This window comes from Canis aureus, chromosome 7, assembly GCF_053574225.1.
Source record: "Canis aureus isolate CA01 chromosome 7, VMU_Caureus_v.1.0, whole genome shotgun sequence".
Lineage (NCBI taxonomy): Eukaryota > Metazoa > Chordata > Mammalia > Carnivora > Canidae > Canis > Canis aureus.
The window spans coordinates 71450302-71471121 of NC_135617.1; the positions used below are offsets into that span (position 1 = coordinate 71450302).

The window sequence follows — 20820 nt, forward strand, 5'->3', positions numbered from 1 at the left end:
AGTGTTTGGGAAAGAGGTCTCTTTCATTCATCAAACCCTTATTAAGTACTTCCTGACTCATTGGCCAGCCCTATCAGGTGTTTGGGCACAAGATGGGCAGGATAGAATTTCTATTGTGGGGAGCATATACAAGGTAAAGAGATTATGGGCAGATCACTCAATTTATCTAAATGTCAGATGTTTCAGAGGCTGCGAGATTACCGACCCACCCCTAGTGGATACAGAGGAAGAAGTGTTGCTTCCAGGACTCGTGAATTTTCATTCACTCGTTTACTGAGGCTTAGCAGTAATATAAAAAAAGAGTCAGTCTCTTGATATCAGGGAACTCAACAGTACATTGAAATTGAAATACAGGTTGTGATAGAACAATTCACAGGGTGTTGCTATGAGATGAATAAGGAGACTTCCTACAGCATCAAAATATATGCAGGGGTAGGCAAAGAGGATCAGGAATGCCTTCCCAGAAACGGCTATATTTCAACTGAGTCCTGGGGATAAAGAATTGGCCAGGACGGTAGTGGGGAGGAGGAAAAAGGGTGATCCAGGAAGAAGGACTTGCACTGTGTCAAAGGCATATTTGGAGGCTGGGGAGAATCACTCCAAGGTTGGCATGTTGTGTGAATGTGGAGTGACAAAGCAAGCCTGGAGAGTAGGGAGAGTGCTGCCAGCACCTTGTACCCAAAGCCAAGGCCCATGGGTCCCGAACTGAAGAAATACCACAGCTCTGGAATACAGGCTGTGAGAAGGTTAACATTTGGGGAGGATCTCTCTGGCTTCAGGGAGGAGGGCACGGACAAGAAGATGAGGTGAGGCAATGAGTAACCCAGGGAAGAAATGAGGAGAGTATATTCAAGTGGCAGCCAGCTGAATTGGTGTGAAGAAGGGTATGGATTTCAGGACTTGGTTCATTGTGTGGGAGTGAGCAGAAGGAGGTCTACATGACTCCCAGCTTCTGGCTTAGGCAACTGGTTGATTAAGGGAGAATGCAGAGGAGGATTAAGTGAGTGACAATGCTGTGTGCAAAATGCCTACTGCTGACTAGGCAGGGATGTCCCAGGGATAGATAGGAAATCCCATTACTCGAGATCTGAGCTGGAGAGAATTCAGAGGGTTGTTTGCAGAGGTAAGGGCTGAGGACTGGCTGTGGATGACAGGTTTCCAGGAGAGAGGAAGTCAGATAAAGGAAAGGACAATCCTAGAATGGTGGAGAATAGCAAGGCAGTAGGGAGCGAGGAAGAAGAGTTTTTCCAAAAGGAAGACACCAGCCTTAAAGAAAAACAGCTTAAAGAAGAAAATAATCGAAGACCAAGCCCATAAATCTACTGGGTGTGACCATTAGGACCTGACTGGCAACCTCAGGGGGAGTGGAGTGACGGGGAAGAAAAGGTGTAGGCTCCTGGCTCAAAGAGCTGGACTGGAGGGAAGGGAAGAAACAGGACATCTAGAACTTGTTGATTGATATCTTATGGGGAGACAGGGTTTGATCAGGTTTAGAGAGGGCACTGGTGGTGAAGGGGACGTGAAGGTTATAGGAGAGATGAGGTAACTGAAGGAGCAAGATCAGTGGCAGAGAGATAGCCTGGAACTCAGGGTTCCTGACTCAAGCTAGTGCTCAGTTCTATCTCGCGGTGCATTCCTTTTCCAGGTGAGGGACCAGGAAGGGGCCGGGAGTTGTGGAGAACCTCCAGCTTGTGAGGTTTACAATAAGGGCTTCCCTTCAAACTACAACTGCATAGATGGTGGAGGCATCAGCAGGAACCACTGGCGACAACCGTAGTGGCCTTCTGAGGGCCGAATGGTCCAGGTCTGCGTAGAGCAGGCTCTGAAAGGTGGAGAGGGAGGCAGGGGGTCTCAGAAGTCCGACTCGCTGGGAGATACAGGACTCTGTCCTTCTTGGTCCACTGCTCTTGGGGATTCTGGCCGGCCCCCTTCCAATCCCCAGGCCCTTACCGGCTCCTGGTCCAGGTCCCCTGCCATCTTAGGCTCCTCCTCCTTTACTGGCCTCTGGGAGTCGACTTTCACTAGTGGCTCTATATGGGGGAGACAGAGCTGAAGAATTGAGAGAAAGTGACCAACACTGCTCCCAGCAAGGGCTCAGACTCCATGAATTGGGAGGTGGGAGGTGTGGAAGAAGGAAAATGGGGTGGAGTTAGTCTCACCAAATCTGGGGAGTGGTCGAGGCGGATGCGGAGGTGATCGTCTGTAACGGATGTACAAGTCTCTGAGGGCCACCAGTTTTGTCTCGTCCTCCAGCAGCAACCCAGCAACTCCAAGGCTCCGATCCGCACAGTTTAGGCTCCACCCCCACAGACAGTTCCGCCCACGCTCTGACCCGGCTGGGGCTCCGGCTCCGGCTCCAGCTGCGCCTCCCTAGCCGCGGCTCCACCTACCCACCCCCGGCCTCCGCCCAAGCGCGGACCTCGCCCATTCCCCTCTAGGCCGCACGGCAGGGCTCTCGGTCCAGCTGCGGCCCACGGAGGCCCTGGTCCTGCCCCTCCCGCGGACCCGGCCCGGGTAACCAGGCCCGCCCGTGGTGCTCACCTGCGCCACCACCAGACCACGCCCAGCGCCCCGAGTCCCAGCACCAGCCCAGCGCCCAGCAGGGGGATCAGGAGTTGGGGATACACGGACCCTGGGGGAACGGAGGAAGGGGTGGTGGTGGATGCCGAGGTCGGGGGTGCGAGGACAGACAACTAGCTGTCCAGCCAAGGCCTCTGCCCACGAGGGTGTGTGTCCGAGTTAAGTCCGGAGCGCGGAGCCCTGGACCTACCGTGGTCTGGAGCCTTGCAATCTGCCCGGTCCCCTAGCACGTGAAGCACCGTGCGGCTCTCTTCCTCGTGGCGGCCCCTGCAGAAAAAGGTGCCTGAGTCCCCCGCGCTCAGGAGCAGCTCTAGCCACCGGATACCAGGGTCCAGGGCACGTAGGCGACCAGCAAATGGCTGGACGGGAGACACAGTGGGGATCCCGCTCGATGAGGCCCACAGGATTGGGCGGCGTCCCTTGGACAGGCCCTTGCAGGCAGGGAAGCTGGGCGCCCAGACCCAGCGGATGGGATGCGAGACGCCTACGCAGGAGAAATTCACTCGGTCTCCAGGGCGGCCGTCCAGTGAGGCTGGAGTTGGAGGGGGCAGGAGTTAGGGCGAGTCTGCAGGGCGGACAAAGCCCACTCCCACGTCCTCTCTCTCTCTCTCATCTCCTCTCTGCACTTCTGCCAGCCGGGATCTAACCACACTCATCACCGCCCCTCCCCCCCCAGTCTTCCCTCGAGCCCATCCCAACTTTCCTGGGGCGGGATGGCTTACCCCCGGGGTCCCCCTGGACCCTCAACAGGAGCAACAGCAGCAGCTGCAGAACCAAGGCCATGGCCTGGGTGTGGTGGTGAGAGAAGGTGAGTGGATCAGTGGAGGAGGAGACCGGAGGGAAACTAGGGGGAGTTGTGGGGAGGCCTGCGGGTCTGGGGGCTCTGATAACAGCAGGGCGGGGCTCCCAGCTGCCAGGATCCTTCTGGGAGTCCTTGCAGGATCGCTCACAGCCCTCAAACCATACTCAGTTGAAAGTGGTGCTCAGACTGGTTACAGAAGCACTTTCGAATACTTTACCCCCCCACTCCTGCCCACCCCCCCCACCCCACCCCGCAGGCAGAGTAGCAGTGGCCTAGAACATCCTGGAGGTCTGAATTCAAAACCTGCCTTCAGGGGATCCCTTGGTGACTCAGCGGTTTACTGCCTGCCTTTGGCCGAGGGTGTGATCCTGGGGTCCCGGGATGGAATCCCATGTTGAGCTCCCTCCGTGGAGCCTGCTTCTCCCTCTGCCTGTGTCTCTGCCTCTCTCTCTCTCTCTCTCTCTCTCTCTCTCTCTCTCGTGATTAAATAGATAATATCTTAAAAAAAAAAAAAAAAAAAAGACCTGCCTTCACCATCTACTAGCCAGTGATGTTGACAAGTTGCTTAACTTCTCTGGGCCTGTTGGTTCATCTATAAAACAGGGATAAAAGCACCTATGTCACAGAGTATTGAGAAATTTTTTTAAAAAAGGAATACACCTAAAATGCCTAGAACAATGGCTGACACACAGGAGCACTCACTCAGTGCTCATCACTATTATGATCATTACAATTTCTATTCTTATTTTAGCTTCTACTTCATCTCTCTATGCCCATGCTGTCCCTCCTGGCCAATGGTGTCCCCACCCAGACTGGCAGGGTTTGATTTGGGAAGCGCCCTGGAGCAGGTGCATATGCCCCACCCTGGACTTCATTGGCCCTCACTGAACTAAAGCAGGCCAGGCCAGGCCTTAGTTTAGCCAGGACAAGTTCTAAGAACCTTCTAAGGGCCTGAGACAGCACCTCAGTGGGCAGCTCCAGCCTATGCCTCTGCTGTTGTGATATCACAGGAGCCCTTGGTGACATCACAAACCCTTCGTCCTTCATCCTGTGGCTGAGCAGTAGTTGGGAAGACCATGTCAGGGCTGAATACAGATTAAGTTGGCCTCTTCTATCCTAAGTTTCTGCTCAGGAGCCCCTACCAATGCCCCCCAGGAAACCCAAACTTAGCAGTTAGTGTGGGCTTCACCCCATTGTCCATTTCCCAGGGTCCAGCAGGCCTTGTGCCCACAGCCAGTGTAACATCACAGGGGCCTTGGTGATGCCTTTTCAGAGGACTGGGCCAGCAGGGATGTCAGCTGGGAACTGGGAGGGGTGTCTTGGCCTGAAACCAAGAACCAAGATGGAGTTGGCCGCGAGTGTACCTACCCTCCACTCTCTCTCTCTCCTATCTCCTATCCCTACTCCCTCACCCAGTTCAGTTTAGTCCCTCCCCATCCCTGGTCATCTGTGTGTAAATGGGGAAGGAGGGGCCACCAGGGGCAGGGAAGGGAGGGACCGTTGGGATTATAAATTCTAAAAAGGCCTCACAACGCCCGCCTGGGAGCGGGAGCTGGGTGCCCGAAAACCTCTGTCCGCTGCTGCCCTCACTACCATTCTCGGGACCCTCATCATGAAAGGTCTTCTGCTGCTCACCCTGTCTGCTCTGCTCTGCCGGGTCTCAGGTGAGCACTGGGGGGCCCCAGGGACTGCTGCACCTTGCCCCCTCCACTGCCCTCCATTGCCTACTGCTCAGGATCCCAAGCACCCCTAGCCCCAAATGCGGCAGCTCTCCTGTGCCTCCAGAACCAGACCTCCTTGTGACAGGGTCCTGGCTCCATTTCTCGAGGACTCATATCTCACACTTCTGCCCACCTCCAAGATCCACTCTTCTAACCTGCCAGGGCTCCAGATCCCCTGTCCCCCACTCCACTACCAAACTCTTTGGGGCCCAGCTTACTGCTTTCTCCTCTCACCACCTGCGCTCAGCAGAGCTCTCTCAGAAACCTAGGCATCCAGCCTGGAGCTTCTTGTGCGCCCCACCCTCCCCATCTACTCTTCCGTATTCTATTCTCAGCCCTTCAAGCAGTGGCCTTTACTAGTTCACCCCTGCTCTTCCCCAGGTATCTGCAGGGACACAAGCTTTCTAGAGGTTCCCAGTGATCTCCTAGAACCTCCTGGGGAACTAGGGAGATATCCCAGCCTTCTAGGGAGGGAATGCCAGGGCTGCCCGCCCCCAGGATGAAGTGGATTTGTTTCACAGAGGTGCAGTCACCAGGTTGCTCTACCCTTGGACTGAACCCCTCCTTCAACAAACTTTGCTCACTCAAACCTGGAATAAGCTGAGGTGGGAACTTGGAGGGTAACACTTTCTGCATCCACTGTCTCCATTCTGGTGAGGTGCTCACACAGCATCTGATGATCTGCTTCCCCGATGTTATTCCTTTCTGTCTGAGAGCTGCCAGAGTGAGAGGATCCCACTCACTCAGGTCTGGTTCCTCTTCCCACACCATGGTGGTTCCAGGTGATGAGAGTAAATTGCTAAAGCCTGCTACAGGTGGCTTTCTTGCCAGCCTCAAGTTCCAAGCCATTCATGCAATGTTGCAACAATGATTTTTATTTTATTTATTATTTTTTAAAGATTTTATTTATTTAGGGATCCCTGGGTGGCGCAACGGTTTGGCGCCTGCCTTTGGCCCAGGGCGCAATCCTGGAGACCCGGGATCGAATCCCACATTGGGCTCCCGGTGCATGGAGCCTGCTTCTCCCTCTGCCTGTGTCTCTGCCTCTCTTTCTCTCTGTGTGTGACTATCATAAATAAATAAAAATTAAAAAAATAAATAAAATAAAAATATATATGGCAGTTCTATAAAAAAAAAAAAAAGATTTTATTTACTTAGGGACTCCTGGGTGGCTCAGCGGTTGAACATCTACCTTCATGAGGTGTCATCCCGGGTGTCATCCCGGGGTCCTGGGATCAAGTCCCACATCAGGCTCCCTGCATGGAGCCTGCTTCTCCCTCTGCCTGTGTCTCTGCCTCTCTCTGTGTGTCTCTCATGAATAAATAAATTAAATATTTTTATATTTTATTTATCTGAGAGAGCACAAGTGAGCACATCCATTCCTTGATGTGGGGCTCGACATAGGGCTCAATGGGACCTGAGGACCCTGCGGTCATGACCTGAGCCAAAGGCAGACGCTTATCAGACTGAGCCACCCAGGAACCCCAACAACCATGATTTCTATTTGTAGTATTTCTTCTAATTTGAAGTTTCCATCTGTGACATTTTCTGAATTCTTTATCTTTTCCCACACCTCCTTCCTTGCCCACAGTATCCCCACATTCCATCTATCCCTAGCCCCATGTTTTTGTTGGTATCTCTGCCCCTCTTGACTCATCCCCAAATGGGGTGGGGTAAAAGATGATATTTAGGGTGTAGGTATTCACAGAGTAATGACTCCACCCTCACCTACTTCCACTTTTTCTGCTGCACTCACCTGCTCTGTCACCAGCAAAGCAACCAGGTCAGAACACCTACTTGATTGGCTCTTGTCCACCTACCCCCCAGCTTGGCTGGTCTCCAGGTGAGTCAGATTCCCCATCACCTCAGCCTGACTTGTGTCTTCCCAGCTGACATTCGCTGTCACTCCTGCTACAAAGTCCCTGTGCTGGGCTGCGTGGACCGGCAGTCCTGTCGCCTGGAACCGGGACAACAGTGCCTGACAACAAATGTGTACCTCGGTAACATCTTCCTCTGTAGTGGGGAGAGGGGGCTGGTGGGAGACTATGGCGAGGGCTGGGGCCCAACTGTGGCTCAGACTGAGATGGTCACTGCAATGATGACAGTCACAGCAATGATGACATTTGGCCAAGGATTCTTACGTATCAGGCACCTTTCTATGACTTTATGTGGATTGCTTCACTTCATGCTCACGAGAACCCTGTGAATGTGCGTGCTTTTATTATACTGAGGATACAGCCTCAGAAAGAGACAGTAACAAGTCCAAGGCCTCACAGCCAGCGAGTCCTAGGACCAAGACTGGGGCGAGCGGGTGGAGAAGGAAGTGCAGGCAGACAGTCAGACTTACTGAGAAGAGATAAAGAGGGGAGGGCCCTGGCAAAGTCGGAAAGGAAGCCTGGATGGGTGCCTGAGGAGGGGAGGTGGACACAGGCACACCGGGCACCCGTCCCAGCTGACCCCACGGCCCCCTCCTGCCCTCAGGTAAGATGTGGGTTTTCTCCAACCTTCGATGTGGCACACCAGAAGAGCCTTGTCGGGAGACCTTCAACCAAACCAACCACAAGCTGGGTCTGATCTATAATACCACCTGTTGCAGCAAGGACAACTGCAATAGCCCAGCCCCTCGGCCCACCCCGGCCCTGACCCTTGTCCTCCTCACCTCTTTGGCTGGCCTTGGCCTCTGGCTGCTTCACTAAGACTCACTCCCTGGCTGCCCCTCCTTGGCTACCTTGAGCTTAGCCGAGTCTCCCTGTCCCCGGGTTCCCCATACTCGTCTCTCCTTAACTCCCTTTGCTCAGAAAAGCATTTCTCCAGGCTCTTCACATTTCTTTAATTAAGCAGTGGGCTCCTCACCCATCCTTCCACCTTCCATACTCCACTCACCTTTTCCTGAATCCCTTCCCATATCCCTCCAGACCATTCCAAATCTCCCACTCGTCGCCAGAAGAGCTCCTTGCTTTGCCTCCTACACTCCACCATGCCGACTAGGGGAGGGATGGGGATCTGGGCCTGAAATGGGGCTTCTGTCCTGTCCCCCACAAAGGCTCCCAGGAAGGACCCGATGACCTCACTGTATGGGGTTGATTCCCTAAACCCTGGTCCCCGTACATACCTCATCCTCATGCTCACCTCTTTCCATTTTGAGTAATAAATGTCTGTGTCTGATTAATTGTGTGTTTATTGTCAAAAGACCTGTTGTCAGAAGCTCCCTCTCAGGAAATAATACTCTCAGTTCCTGCCCACCCCCAAGAATCCTCCAGGGAGTTTCCCTGGGAGGCTGGGTTGGGGCAAATGGAGAAACGGGTTTTTCAGGCCTCCATCCTTCCTTCCTGAGTCTGGGGAGTCTGGGGATGGCACACAGGTCCCAGTGTTTGGAGCAACAATCCTTATCCCAAATTTAGGCCACACCTCTGATGTACTGCCAAGAAGGAGGTGCAGCCTGGCTTGAGGGTGCCCCCCAAAAAGGATATGCTTGGGCTGAGTCCCAGTCCTTCATGTTTGAGACAAGGGCCTCTCTTGGCCAGGTTGGTAAACAGGGCACCAAGCAACCCGCCTATCTCAGTGCTTTCCTTTCCTTTCCCAATCCTATAGGGTCACTTCAGGAACCGAATTGCAAATGGGAGTAGGAGGAACAGATCCAACAAGGTTCTTTGATTCCTGGTGACCCTCACTAAGCCCAGAGCCTACTCCCCTCAGTAGTCTTCACTGCTAAGGAAGATTCTCCCTAGCAGTAGGATCCAGGAGTCACTTGGGGCAGATTCTCCATTGTTCTTTGGGGTTTCATTGGTCAAGGAGAACACTATTGGAACAAAGTCCATGGATACTTGGTAAGTAGAGCATGGGCGTCCCCATAATTCTCCTGCAATTCTCCCATCAACGAAAGAGAGATGGCACTTTCCAGTCAGTGCTAAAGTGGCAGACAGATTTTAATGGCTCACAGAGGGGTGTTTGTCTTCTCACCTCAGATCTCCTTTGTTCCCTTACTCCTCCCGCCCGCCCTCCCCACAGCCTTCTAGCCTCTCCACAGTGCTGGCAGGAGCCAGGCCAGGGCAGTGGCTGCTGCAGCCACAAATCGTGGTGGGGCCACCATTCTTGCCATGGCATTGTTGCACAGATCTCCGACGCAGCGGTCCCTGTGGGTTGTGTAAGTCACGTCTCCCACCAACTCGGTTTCCACTTGATTGCAATGATGGGCTGCCATGCAGGCTGGATAGTGATGAATCAAGGTTATCGAGGCTAAGAGAGAAAACAAGACTGGGGTGTTGGATTCTTGGCTGGAGGACTTGCCTTCTAGGACAGAGCAGATGTACTTCAAGGAGCCCACATGGATTCTCTGCACCCCCCAGAAAACCACCTCCATGAAACCAAGTGACCAAGATTAACTTAAAAAATGTGAGCCACTGAGTGAAGTAAGTCAGTCGGAGAAGGACAAACATTATATGTTCTCATTCATGTGGGGAATATAAATAATAGTGAAAGGGAATATAAGGGAAGGGAGAAGAAATGTGTGGGAAATATCAGAAAGGGAGACAGAACGTAAAGACTGCTAACTCTGGGAAACGAACTAGGGGTGGTAGAAGGGGAGGGGGGGGGTGGGAGTGATTGGGTGACGGGCACTGGGGGTTATTCTGTATGTTGGTAAATTGAACACCAATAAAAAAAAATTAAAAAAAGGGATCCCTGGGTGGCGCAGCGGTTTGGCGCCTGCCTTTGGCCCAGGGCGCGATCCTGGAGACCCGGGATCGAATCCCACGTCGGGCTCCCGGTGCATGGAGCCTGCTTCTCCCTCTGCCTATGTCTCTGCCTCTCTCTCTCTCTCTGTGACTATCATAAATAAATAAAAAAAAAATTTAAAAAAAAAAAAAAATTAAAAAAAATTAAAAAAAAAAGTGAGCCCTCTGATTCAATGCACTGAAAAGAACCAACCTCTCCTTTTGTGGTGTTCTGGTTAAAAAAAAAATTCCATGACTGTAATATAATTATGAGAAAATATTAGATAAACCTAAATTGAGGGATGGTCTCTAAAATAACTTAAGGGGACTCTTGAAAAATGTCAAGGTCATGGAAGACAAAGATGCAGGACTGTCCCAGATTGGAGGAGACTAAGAAGACATGAGACCTAAATGCAATTGCAGGGGACACCTGGGTGGCTCAGTGGTTGAGCATCTGCCTTTGGCTCAGGTCATGATCCCGGCCGGGGTCCTGGGATCGAGTCCTGTATCGGGTTCCTCACAGGGAGACTGCTTCTCCCTCTGCCTATGTCTCTGCCTTCTCTCTGTGTCTCTCATGAATAAATAAATAAAATATTTTAAAAATAAAACAAAATAGGGATCCCTGGGTGGCGCAGCGGTTTGGCGCCTGCCTTTGGCCCAGGGCGCGATCCTGGAGACCCGGGGTCGAATCCCACATCAGGCTCCCGGTGCATGGAGCCTGCTTCTCCCTCTGCCTGTGTCTCTGCCTCTCTCTCTCTGTGACAATCATAAATAAATAAAAATTAAAAAAAAATAAAAAATAAAAAATAAAACAAAATAAACGCAATTGTGGGATCCTGGTTTAGGTCCTGGACCGAAGCCGATGTCCCTCTTGTCAGTTCAGGTGGAAAAAGGAACACTACAGGTCCCATCACCTGCAGGCACAGGTGCAGCCGGGTGGGCCAAAGGACACATAGGCCTAGGCTCAACGGATAGGGATGCTTGCTTATCACTCAAAGGAACCTGTAGGACACGTAATTAATCAGCACTATCCTAAAGAGATAATCATAAGATGTACCCAATGAGGGATCCCTGGGTGGCGCAGCGGTTTGGCGCCTGCCTTTGGCCCAGGGCACGATCCTGGAGACCCGGGATCGAATCCCATGTCGGGCTCCCGGTGCATGGAGCCTGCTTCTCCCTCTGCCTGTGTCTCTGCCTCTCTCTCTGTCTCTCTTTCTGTGTGTGTGACTATCATAAAAAAAAAAAAAAAAAGATGTACCTAATGAGATCTCTAACATGAAGAATGAAGACATTTCTTTAGATTCCAAGTCTCTGGAGATGGAAAAGACCTCTGGGGGACCAGACGCAGTGGCACCAGAACACCTGCTAGCATGACCTCATGGGCCTCCAATCGATAGTGTCCACCTGCTCAGAAGACCACTATCCCCAATTTTGCCCTCAAAAACTCTCACTTGCAAGCTGTCAGGTGGTGGGGGTGGGACTTTTGAGCACTAGCTCCCTATTTCCTTGTTGGTACCACACCAAGAAATAGCTTTTCTTTACTGCAAAAGCCTGATGTTGGGCAGCCCAGGTGGCTCAGTGGTTTAGCACCGCCTTCGGCCCAGGACGTGATCCTGGAGACCCGGGATCGAGTCCCACATCGGGCTCCCTGCATGGAGCCTGCTTCTTCCTCTGCCTGTGTCTCTGCCTCTCTCTCTATCTGTCATGAATAAATAAATAAAATCTTAAAAAAAAAAAAGCCCGATGTTGGTTTTTATTGGCTTATGCACATTGGGTGGATGAACTCTCATTTGGTTTGGATACAGGACTAGACAAAAAGACATAATTAGAACAGCTAGCTAAACTGAATAAGGTCTGTAGATTAGTTAGTAGTATTTTTTAAAATATTTATTTATATATTTGAGAGAGAGAGAAAGAAAGAAAGAGAGAGCAGGAGGAGGGGCAGAAGGAGAGGGAGAGAATCCTCAAGCAGTCTCCCTGCTGAGCACGGAACTCCATTTAGAGTTTGCTCTCACAACCCTGAGGTCATGACCTGAGCCGAAATCAAGAGTTGGATGCTTAACCGACTGAGCCACCCAGGCACCCCTTGTTAGTAGTATTGTACCAGTGTTATTTTCTGATTCTGCTGATCATACTATGGTTATATTACATGTTAATGCTAGAGGAAGGGAGGTGAAAGATATACAGGAATTCTAATATTTTTGCAACTTTTCTGTCAGTCAGAAATTATTTCAGAATCACGCATGCATACACACACATACACACACACACAACACACTGGTTCTTAGCTAATGTCTGCAAGTTTGGTTTAATATTTTGGTCCCAGGTCCCCCGGGTGGCTCAGCAGTTGAGCCTCTGCCTTGGGCTCAGGGCGTGATCCCGGAGATCCAGGATTGAGTCCTACATTGGGCTCCCTGCATGGAGCCTGCTTCTCCCTCTGCCTGTGTCTCTGCCTCTCTCTTTCTGTGTCTTTCATAAATAAATAAATAAAATCTTTTTAAAAATATATTTTGGTCTCTGCCTTCAAGGGACAGAACTTTTTCAACCCCTTATGAGTGAATGGCCCTATGAGACCCTGGAAAGTGAAGCAGAGGAGGTGGGAGTATAAGGACCATGGGCTGCTAAGAGTGCCAGAGCCAGAAGAGGCCTCAGAATTCTTTACTCTGCTGTGGGACCATCTGTCCAGAGCCAGACTGGGACTGGAACGTTCTGGACACCAGAAAGATGGAAGTAGAAGCTGGAGGCAGGAAAGGGCTAAGAGAAGACAGAGAAACTGAGGACTCACGGTTTCTAGACAGCTTGCTCTGTCCCAGGCCTGGTTGGGGTTTGCGCTCCAGGAAGCCACAGCGTTTCCCCTCCCCGCAGGTGGCCACTGTCTCTTTGCAGGAGCTGCTGGGGTCTCCTCTGCATTCATAGCACCGCATGTGGTTTCCTGGCAGGAGAGAAGAGGTGCTTGACCTGGACTGATAGGGAGCCAGTTGGCAGAGGGCAACAGGCCTTGGCTGCCTCCTTACCCAGGGTAGACCCCAACAGAGTGCTGAGCAGGACCCCCATGAGTAGGGAGTTCATTGTGTCTGCCTGCTTTAGTATCATCTCTCTCTCCTGCCCCCCTCCCCTGGCCCTGACTGCCAGCTTTATATCCCCTTGCCTTGGGCTTTATAGGGCAATAAAAAGGGAGGAAAGAATCTCCCCCAGCAGGCACTTGGGCCCCAGTGGGGACAGGGAGGGGCCTGTGAGATTAAGAGCCTTCAGTGTCCTCTGAAGTCCGCAGCAGCCAGCAGCAGCTATAGAGCTGTCGCCCCAGAATTCCTGGCCCTAGACCCTTTCAGAGGGTCCTCCCTGGTCTTCCTTTTCCAACTACATATCTATACGTGGTTGATTTTCTCCGTGTACTTCAACCAAAACAACATATCCCAAGAGACTGAGCCGAGAAGCAGATGTGAAAGTCCAGTCATCTTCTATTAAGCCTGACTTTTATGTAATTCCCCAAGTGTAGAGCGATACTCCTTTTCTGTGTTGTGGGGAGAGAAATGACTTCACAAACCATATTTTGTTAACACGTAATAGGTTTATTATTTTTGTTTTTAAATAAACCAATTTAAAATCCTCTGTTTGGATTTCAAATCTAGTAAATACTATAGTAAATGCCTATATTAACTCACACAAAGAAAAACTCTTCTGGGTCTTCAATGATTTTTTCTTTTTCTTTTTTTATTTATGATAGGCACACAGTGAGAGAGAGAGGCAGAGACATAGGCAGAGGGAGAAGCAGGCTCCATGCACCGGTCCCGGGTCTCCAGGATCGCGCCCTGGGCCAAAGGCAGGCGCCAAACCGCTGCGCCACCCAGGGATCCCGGTCTTCTATGAGTGTAAAGAGGTCCTGAGATTTAAAAAAAAAAAAAAAAAAAAAAAAAAAAAAAGGGATATCTGTCTCCTCTCTCTTCTATTTAACCCCTGGTACACCCCTGCTCTGATTCCCCAGATCAGGCTCTCCTCCTCAATGTCTTAAACCCCAATTTTCCAGAATCTCTATCACTTCCTAAATCTTTTCCCTGCATTCCTTCCTAGTCTTTCTGACCGCCCCCACCCACCCAAGTGGAAACGCATCTGTCCCTCTGGCCCCACCCGTGGTTAATTCCTTCCTCCACAATAGTAAATCTGGGAGAGATAATTATGGGGTACAAAAGTTGAGGCTTGGAGGGATCAAAGGGATGTGAAGCTGGGTGGGGTCCCGCTCACGCAGCTGAGCTTTGGGTGGAGGGGCGGGTGGGAGAGGGGATTGTTGATTCCATGTTCAAATGCTGCGCTGGACCAGTTCTAGGAGGGTGACCTTGAGAGACTCCAAAGCACAGAGAGGAGAAAGATGGAGCAAACAAAGACAGGATGCTGAGCTGCCAGAGCAGAGAACAGCTTGAGACAAGGGGAGGTGCAGAGGAGTGCGGGGGAAGGTGACAGACAGAACCCAGAGCGGCAGACACAGCTGCAAGTGACAAGCACAGAACAGAGAAGACCCGAGGCTCAAGTCGACTCAAGCAGGGGGCGGGAGGGTGTGAGAGATGTGGGGCGCAGGAGCGGTGGCCCTGGGCCCCTGCTGCGTCAGGCTGGTGGATCTGGTCCTGGTTCCACCCCCCAGATTAACTCCCTAGGTGTGTTTGTTTACTCGTCCCTCCCTGCCTCGCTCAGATGCTCCAGCTCTCGATCTCGGGTGCAGATCCCATTCTTCCAGACGCCTGAGTCCTGGGGCCAGCCATGGGCACCGCCAGCATCTTCCTGGGCCTCCTCTTCCTCTGTGGGGCGCTGGGTAAGGGTGGGCCGGTGTGCAGAGGTGGGGAAGATGCAGAGAGGAGAGTTGGGCTTTTGAGAAGAGAGCTCCTGGGAATGGCCTCAGGCCAGGAGAAAGTGGAATCAGAAGTTACTTTTCTTTTTCTTTTTCTTTTCTTTTTCTTTTCCTTTTTTTCTTTTCTTTTTAAATTTTATTTATTTATTTATCTGAGAGAGAGAGAGAGAGAGAGAGCCAGAGATAGCAACAGAGAGCACGAGTGGGGAGGAGCAGGAGCAGCAGGCTCCCCACTGAGCAGGGACTGGGGCTGCACCCAGAGATCGTGACCTGAGCTGAAGGTGGACGCTTCAAGGACTGAGCCACCTGGGCACCCCCAGAAGTTTCTTTTCAAAGGCATTTGAGAATAACTCTCTCTCTTCTTGGTAGCATCATGACAGGCCTCTGTCCTCTATTGCCCCTGTCTCACATCTTGCTTCTCCGGGGTCCCCGTGGTCAGTGTCAATTCTTATTTGCTCTTCTGTCTGTGGCACCATCTGCTTAATTTCCTCACTGCCACCCTGCCTTCCCCTGTCTGACTTTCTGTGTCACTCTGACTCTTATGGCTTCTGTCCCATCTGTGCATTTCTCACAACCTCTGGATCCCTTTGCCTCTGGGTCTTTTTCTTTTCCTGCATTGTTTCCCCTCCGTTCCCTGCGTCTCTTTTTCTACTTCTGTTTGCCCCTTTCCCTTCCTTTCTTTCCACTTCCTTCTCCCCACTTTGTGTGTCACTTCTCTGCATGACTCCCCATCCTGGATCAGGGCTGGAGCCTCTCAGCGCAGCAGCCCATTTGCCTCACCTGATCTCTGCTGACCCCACAGGTCTCACCACACCCCCGCCCCCTACCCGGGGTGGGCTCCGCTGTTACACCTGCAGCTTTGCCAAACCCTGCTTCCCTGTTCCCACCGAGTGTCAGGAAGATGAAGCTTGTGGCATCAGTATTGGCACCTCAGGTAGGACTCTGGTCCAATGGCCCTTCTCCAGGCCCATCTCCATCCATTTATTCTGTTTTTCCTGCTGCCCCACAGCCCTTGCCTCCTTCCTGCCCAGGCCTTAGCATTCTCTTTGTCCCACAGAGCAGAATGAGATCATCGAACGGAAAGGCTGCCTCCCAAGGGCCCAGTGCCCTCTGCAAGGCCACGCTACCTACTGGTCACGCTCCTACACTCTGCGACACCACTGCTGTGAGCAGGACCTGTGCAACACAGCCACCACGCTGCAGCGGCTCCCCAAAACCCTCCTCACTACCCTGCTCCTCCTCCTCGCCACCAGCTTCACCTGGGGAGGCCGCCTCCTCCACTAGCTTCAAGCCTAACTGCAGCCTTCAACGGAGAACTCTGGCCCCATCATCACCACCCATGGAGACACTTGCATTTGAGAACCAAGAATCTGATTCTGTAGAGACCTCTACAGATCCCTGGCCTAACACCTTCCCAGACACCCTCCGGAGGCCTGGTTCCTGCGGGCATTGCTCTAAGCCCCTGTAAGCACCTGCCCAGAGTTCTGCCTCATAAAGAACAGCTGTTCTAGGTCTTTTATCTTTTCTAGATGCCCACTGCTGATGCCCTATCTCAGCTCCAGGTCTTGGGCAAGGCGGGTGTGTTGATGGAGCTGGGGTTTCAGGCAAGGGGATTGATGGGGCACCAGATATGGTATGGAGGACAGTCTTACTAGGAAAGATTGATTTGGCAGATCAGGAACTTGGGAAGGAGGTTCTTGGGGGAACTGTGAACAATAAACTATGAACAGTAAAAAGGTGATATCTAGGAGTCCAGGACACTGCACTGTGTGTGTATGTGTGTGTGTGTTCTCTAAAAGCAGACTAGAGCTGTTTGGTGGGTTGGGTTGGGCTGCTGGCCCACCTCATCCTCTGTCTGTGTCATCGAGTCCTCCTTCTTGCTAATAGCTTAGTTTAAGCCACTGTAGCATGAAGGCTTTTGGTGACACTTCAGAGAAAGCTTTTCTCCAGTGAGGCCCAAGCTTGAGCAGACACACAAAAGGTGTCTGGTGGAGTTGCTTGTTAGGGTGTGGTGGGGAAGCCAGCTCCTTCCTGCCTGAGACCAGGGAATGGAGCAGTTAGGAGCATCAGTGCCCTCCCCTGCTTGACCAGCCCAGACTTGTCCATGGTTCTAAGACAGCCTAGCACACACCCCAGGGGGGAATCCACCCACCCTGTGGACACTCCCTCTACCCAGGGAGATAGCATGTGATTCTTGGGGCTCCCAGGATGTCAGGATGTTGATAAGCCTCTCGCTGCTCCGGATACCACCCGAAGTGTTAGGATAAGGATGCTGGCTCAAGGGTGAGGACTGAGCACAGCCACCCCCATCCTGACTCAGTGCCCTCCCTGTCCATGAGAGGAAGTCTGAGGTCTGATTAAAGGTGCTTGTTCTCCCTCAATTTCTTCTCTGTGGGAATGAGACTAGGCAGGGAGGGATGTGGGGATGGGGGGGGGCAAGGGTGGGGGGTTGGGCTTAATTTAGAGACACCCGAGTCTTCTCTCCATTCTCAGCCATCCAGCATCCAGCAGTGCTTCTGTTGTCTAGCTCTGCCCATCTCTTTCTCTACTTCGGGTCCCTTCCCATTGGTTTGTCCTTTGGTGTCTCCAAGACTGAGTCTCCACAATTGCTCAAGTCTCTGGGTTCTTCTGTCTCCTCTTTGCCCACTCCTACTCCTCTTCCCTCCCTGCCATCCACCCCCTCCATCCCCCCAAATCCCATGGTTGCTCAGAGCCGCCTCTCTCAGGCTGCTATGGAACAGGAGACCACACCTTCTTGCAGGTAATATCAGAGAATAATGCTTCTACTTTCCTTCAGTGCACCCTCCCCCGCAATGCGCACATGTGTGCTCGCACCCCCCCCCCCCAAGCTTGACTGCTGGAGACCGAGCTGCACTGTGAAGTAGCACTCTCAGCCCTTCCCCTTTTGCCAAGGTTTTCAGGCGAATCCTTCAGGTGCCAGATGGTGGGAGAGACAGCAGGTCACACTTCCGGCAGATGTCATGGAGATCATCTGATCTTGGGGGCAGGTGGGCTGTGGGGTTTGTGAAGCACAACGACAGACTAAGCGTACTTCCATTCTCCACCTCCTCAGGAACCCAGACCCCATACCCACCCTGGCCCCAGTTTCCTCTGGGATTTAAATCTTTACCCCCTTGAGTTCCTCACCTGAGTTGGGCCAAATGGATATTCTCATAGACCTGGATTTCAGGTTTGAACTGAGGAATCGAAGCATCTGGGAAGAAGGAGCCATATGGGGTGCAGCAGAGAAATCACCAGATAACTCAGAGAAATCACCAGATAACTCAGAGCTATAGTCCTTACACTAACCTCCTCCCCGAGAGAAGATAGGGCATAGAGGCAAGATGTGAGCCCAAACCTCTGCCTCATACCCACATGTTCTCTTCTTCCCTCTGGCAGAGAGGGACTTACCTTTGCACTGAGCACCCTGGGCCCTCTGTCTGCAGAGCATGATGCTGAGGGCCAGGATGGTGAATCCCTGACCTGCCACGAGCAACAGCATCAGGATCCAGGACACATCCCAGCCCGTGGAAAGGGCACAGAGGGCAGGAGAGGCATCCGTGGAGGCTAGAATAGGGATAAGGAGGGAAGTGGTAAGGAGTCTATTCCTGTTCCCCAAAGAGAGGCTTCCCCACATAGTCAGGTGGGCTCTTCCCACCAGAAGATTTCATAAGCTTCTTTGTCCCCAATTTCCACCAACCCACGTTGCTCATTTTTAAGCCGCTCATGCTGACCCCATCAACCACCATTGGCAGGGAATAGCAATCTACCCCCACCCACATTTGGACAGCTAACTCCAGAGGAGACAGTCAGCCATAACTGTAATCTTTCCTCATATCCTTGTCACCCAAACTTTCAGGAAAAACTAAAGTGTCTTCCATTCATTCATTCTTTCACTCATCTACTCCATAAGCATTCCCTGAGTGCCCGCCAAAGGCCAAGCACCATCTTAGGTGCTGTAGGTATAGAAGGAAATAAGACCCAGTCACTGCCCATTAATTGGCCTTTGGTTACCAAAATAATGGCCACTTGCCCCTCCCTCATGCCTTATCAATGAGTTATTCAACATCCAATAGCATTCTTTCTGTGTATGACAGATTTCTAGTTGTAAAACAATTATATATTTTTTCTCCTTCTATTTTCACTCTCAGTAGGCCATTATAACAACACCGCATATATCTTTTCTTCAAAAGACAGTTAATTCGACCGTCAATAATTCTTTTCTTCCTCTCTGCTATGAGATATTCCACAAAAGCCATAGATTGCCCTATTTCTAAGCTATGGTATATTCCACCAGAAGCCTTCCCATTCCTCTTGGCCAATGGTCTATTCCACCAGAGAATTGGCTTATGCGACCCCTCTATGTTAGGGGAGTTAGTCAATGAGGACAAAAGCCCTTTTCCTACAGGTGACGGTCTGCTCCACCAGAAATCATCCCTGACCCAAATCTGACTGATTACAAAGTCACATCCTTTTCCCCTAGCCAGCAGGCCCAGAATGTGCCAGAGGCCATATCTTCTCCCTTATTCTCCCTCAGTTTACCTGCCAGGCTAAAGCTGACCCCTTTGTTATGAGGCATGAGACAGCGAATGATTCTTGGTCTGTGTTCCCTGGACTCAGAGAGCCCCTCCCCAGGACACACCAAGAGCAGGGTTGCCCCATCACCCCAAAATGATTGTACATGGCCCCTCACAGGACCACTTCCCTCTAGCCAGGTCACAGAGTCTAGGCGTCTGGCAGGGACCACAGAGCATAAGAGGACAGAGCAGGGGGATCCATCTGCAGCCCTTGCGGATAGCTGGGATCCTGTGGGGAGAGAGGGACCTTAGTTCTTTGCTGGACTTCCTGCCCCCCGCCCCCCGGCCCCTGAGCTGCACGCCTTTGCTCACCTCTGAGTATGGAGACATCATATACCCTCCAGTTCTGGTAGTTGTAGTGCTGACCCAGCACGGCACACCAGTACCGACCGGCATCTCCCTCCTTGGATCCTTCCAGCCACAGCGAATAGTTCCCCAGCAGTTTCAGCCTGGATGCCCTTATGGGCTTCCCGGGGTCTGGGGCTGGCCTGGCCACTTGGACTTGAACTACCAGGGTGGTGGAGGAGCCTGCTGCGGGGCTGTGGAACCAGGACAGGAGTTCATCTCCACTCAGGCGGGGTGGTAAGGGACACGGGACCTCCACTGCCTCTCCCAAGGCTACATAGATGGCTTGGATGTTGTCTGTGGGGAGAGAGTTGTATGAGGCCAGAAACCTCCATCAGATCAACAGCTCCCAGTTGACCTCTAACCCCCCCCCCCCCGTTTCTGCCTCTTCTGGGGTCTCCCAGCATGGGTCTGGCTATGAGCACATTTCTCAAGTGACAGCTACAAAAAGTGAGGAGGGGAGGAGACAGTAGGGTATTCCTCTCTCTCCTCCAGTGGGTGAGGGAATATGAAGACAAGAGGACAAAAAAGGTTGGAATGGTTGGCAAAGGCCCCTTCTCTCTCATTTCTCCTTTTCTGGACACATTTTCTCATCTATTCTTATTTTCTAAAGAAAACTATATAACCAAAGGAAAAAAATAGACTCTACAAAACAACACAAAACAAATTAAATATAAAACAAACAAACAAAAAAGAAACTGTACATGACCTGGACCCTCATGGTCTCTGGGTCTTCCCCAGAATTAGAGTCTGAGGGCGGGGAGTCAACTGGGGTAAATCTATTTTCTTGAGTCAGATGCCTTCCCCAGGCCCCTAAGGAGAAACATTAGTAGTTCCTTACAATTTTAAAATCATTGAAGACTCCCCCACCTCCTGTTTCTTACCTGCAGCAGCCCAGAGGGGCCCACATGGGAACAGAAGGAGGAAGAATAAGACTGCCATGGGGAGAGCCTGCTAAGTTCTCCTCCCCAGAGCCTGGTGCCCCACGGAAGAAATAGAAGCCAGATAAAGTTCCATGCTCCCTGGTCTAGAGTGACATGGGCCTCTGAGGGGATGGAAATGCTGGAGAGATAAAGCCCAGCTTCATGTCTACTAGGGAAAAAGTGACCAGCACCTTGCAGTCCCACGGGAGAAAAGACCCAGTCCAGGTTGTTCTGAAGATTATCTCTTCACAATTCTGACTCTATATCAGCTGAAGGACACAGAGCAAAGACTTCATGATAAAAAGCCTGCTCAGGCAGCCCGG

General features: G+C 51.7%; 5 protein-coding genes across 9 annotated transcripts; 2 read left to right on the forward strand and 3 right to left on the reverse strand.

Annotated features, from left to right (window-relative positions):
- Nucleotides 1-251: 251 nt before the first annotated feature.
- On the reverse strand, nucleotides 252-3602 carry MPIG6B (megakaryocyte and platelet inhibitory receptor G6b). 4 transcript variants are annotated; one of them, XM_077904662.1, is made up of 6 exons: nucleotides 3303-3602; nucleotides 2771-3112; nucleotides 2542-2632; nucleotides 2160-2200; nucleotides 1951-2049; nucleotides 252-1822 (listed from the first exon to the last, which is right to left on the reverse strand). In XM_077904662.1, the coding sequence occupies exons 1-5, from the start codon at nucleotides 3361-3363 to the stop codon at nucleotides 1979-1981; spliced, it is 606 nt and encodes a 201-aa protein (XP_077760788.1). In that variant the 5' UTR covers nucleotides 3364-3602; the 3' UTR covers nucleotides 252-1822; nucleotides 1951-1978. The 4 variants fall into 4 exon arrangements, with proteins under 4 accessions (XP_077760788.1, XP_077760786.1, XP_077760787.1 ...); XM_077904660.1 differs by having other exon boundaries at nucleotides 1951-2030; nucleotides 3303-3600; XM_077904661.1 differs by lacking the exon at nucleotides 2542-2632 and having other exon boundaries at nucleotides 3303-3598.
- Nucleotides 3603-4406: 804 nt separating this feature from the next.
- On the forward strand, nucleotides 4407-8272 carry LY6G6C (lymphocyte antigen 6 family member G6C). The gene is made up of 3 exons (XM_077904667.1): nucleotides 4407-5046; nucleotides 6993-7103; nucleotides 7585-8272. Exons 1-3 carry the CDS (start codon nucleotides 4995-4997, stop codon nucleotides 7797-7799), a joined length of 378 nt encoding a protein of 125 aa, XP_077760793.1. The 5' UTR covers nucleotides 4407-4994; the 3' UTR covers nucleotides 7800-8272.
- LOC144317781 (lymphocyte antigen 6G6e-like) lies at nucleotides 7118-16393 on the forward strand. 2 transcript variants are annotated; one of them, XM_077904666.1, is made up of 6 exons: nucleotides 7118-7584; nucleotides 8695-8930; nucleotides 9112-9512; nucleotides 14499-14616; nucleotides 15455-15586; nucleotides 15710-16393. In XM_077904666.1, the coding sequence occupies exons 4-6, from the start codon at nucleotides 14565-14567 to the stop codon at nucleotides 15934-15936; spliced, it is 411 nt and encodes a 136-aa protein (XP_077760792.1). In that variant the 5' UTR covers nucleotides 7118-7584; nucleotides 8695-8930; nucleotides 9112-9512; nucleotides 14499-14564; the 3' UTR covers nucleotides 15937-16393. The 2 variants fall into 2 exon arrangements, with proteins under 2 accessions (XP_077760792.1, XP_077760791.1); XM_077904665.1 differs by lacking the exon at nucleotides 7118-7584 and having other exon boundaries at nucleotides 8414-8930.
- Nucleotides 9102-13272, reverse strand: LY6G6D (lymphocyte antigen 6 family member G6D). The gene is made up of 3 exons (XM_077904664.1): nucleotides 12830-13272; nucleotides 12601-12747; nucleotides 9102-9339 (listed from the first exon to the last, which is right to left on the reverse strand). Exons 1-3 carry the CDS (start codon nucleotides 12906-12908, stop codon nucleotides 9116-9118), a joined length of 450 nt encoding a protein of 149 aa, XP_077760790.1. The 5' UTR covers nucleotides 12909-13272; the 3' UTR covers nucleotides 9102-9115.
- Nucleotides 13519-20616, reverse strand: LY6G6F (lymphocyte antigen 6 family member G6F). The gene is made up of 6 exons (XM_077904652.1): nucleotides 20459-20616; nucleotides 19542-19871; nucleotides 19195-19458; nucleotides 18064-18219; nucleotides 17800-17866; nucleotides 13519-17665 (listed from the first exon to the last, which is right to left on the reverse strand). The coding sequence occupies exons 1-6, from the start codon at nucleotides 20514-20516 to the stop codon at nucleotides 17641-17643; spliced, it is 900 nt and encodes a 299-aa protein (XP_077760778.1). The 5' UTR covers nucleotides 20517-20616; the 3' UTR covers nucleotides 13519-17640.
- Between the last annotated feature and the right edge of the window lie 204 nt (nucleotides 20617-20820).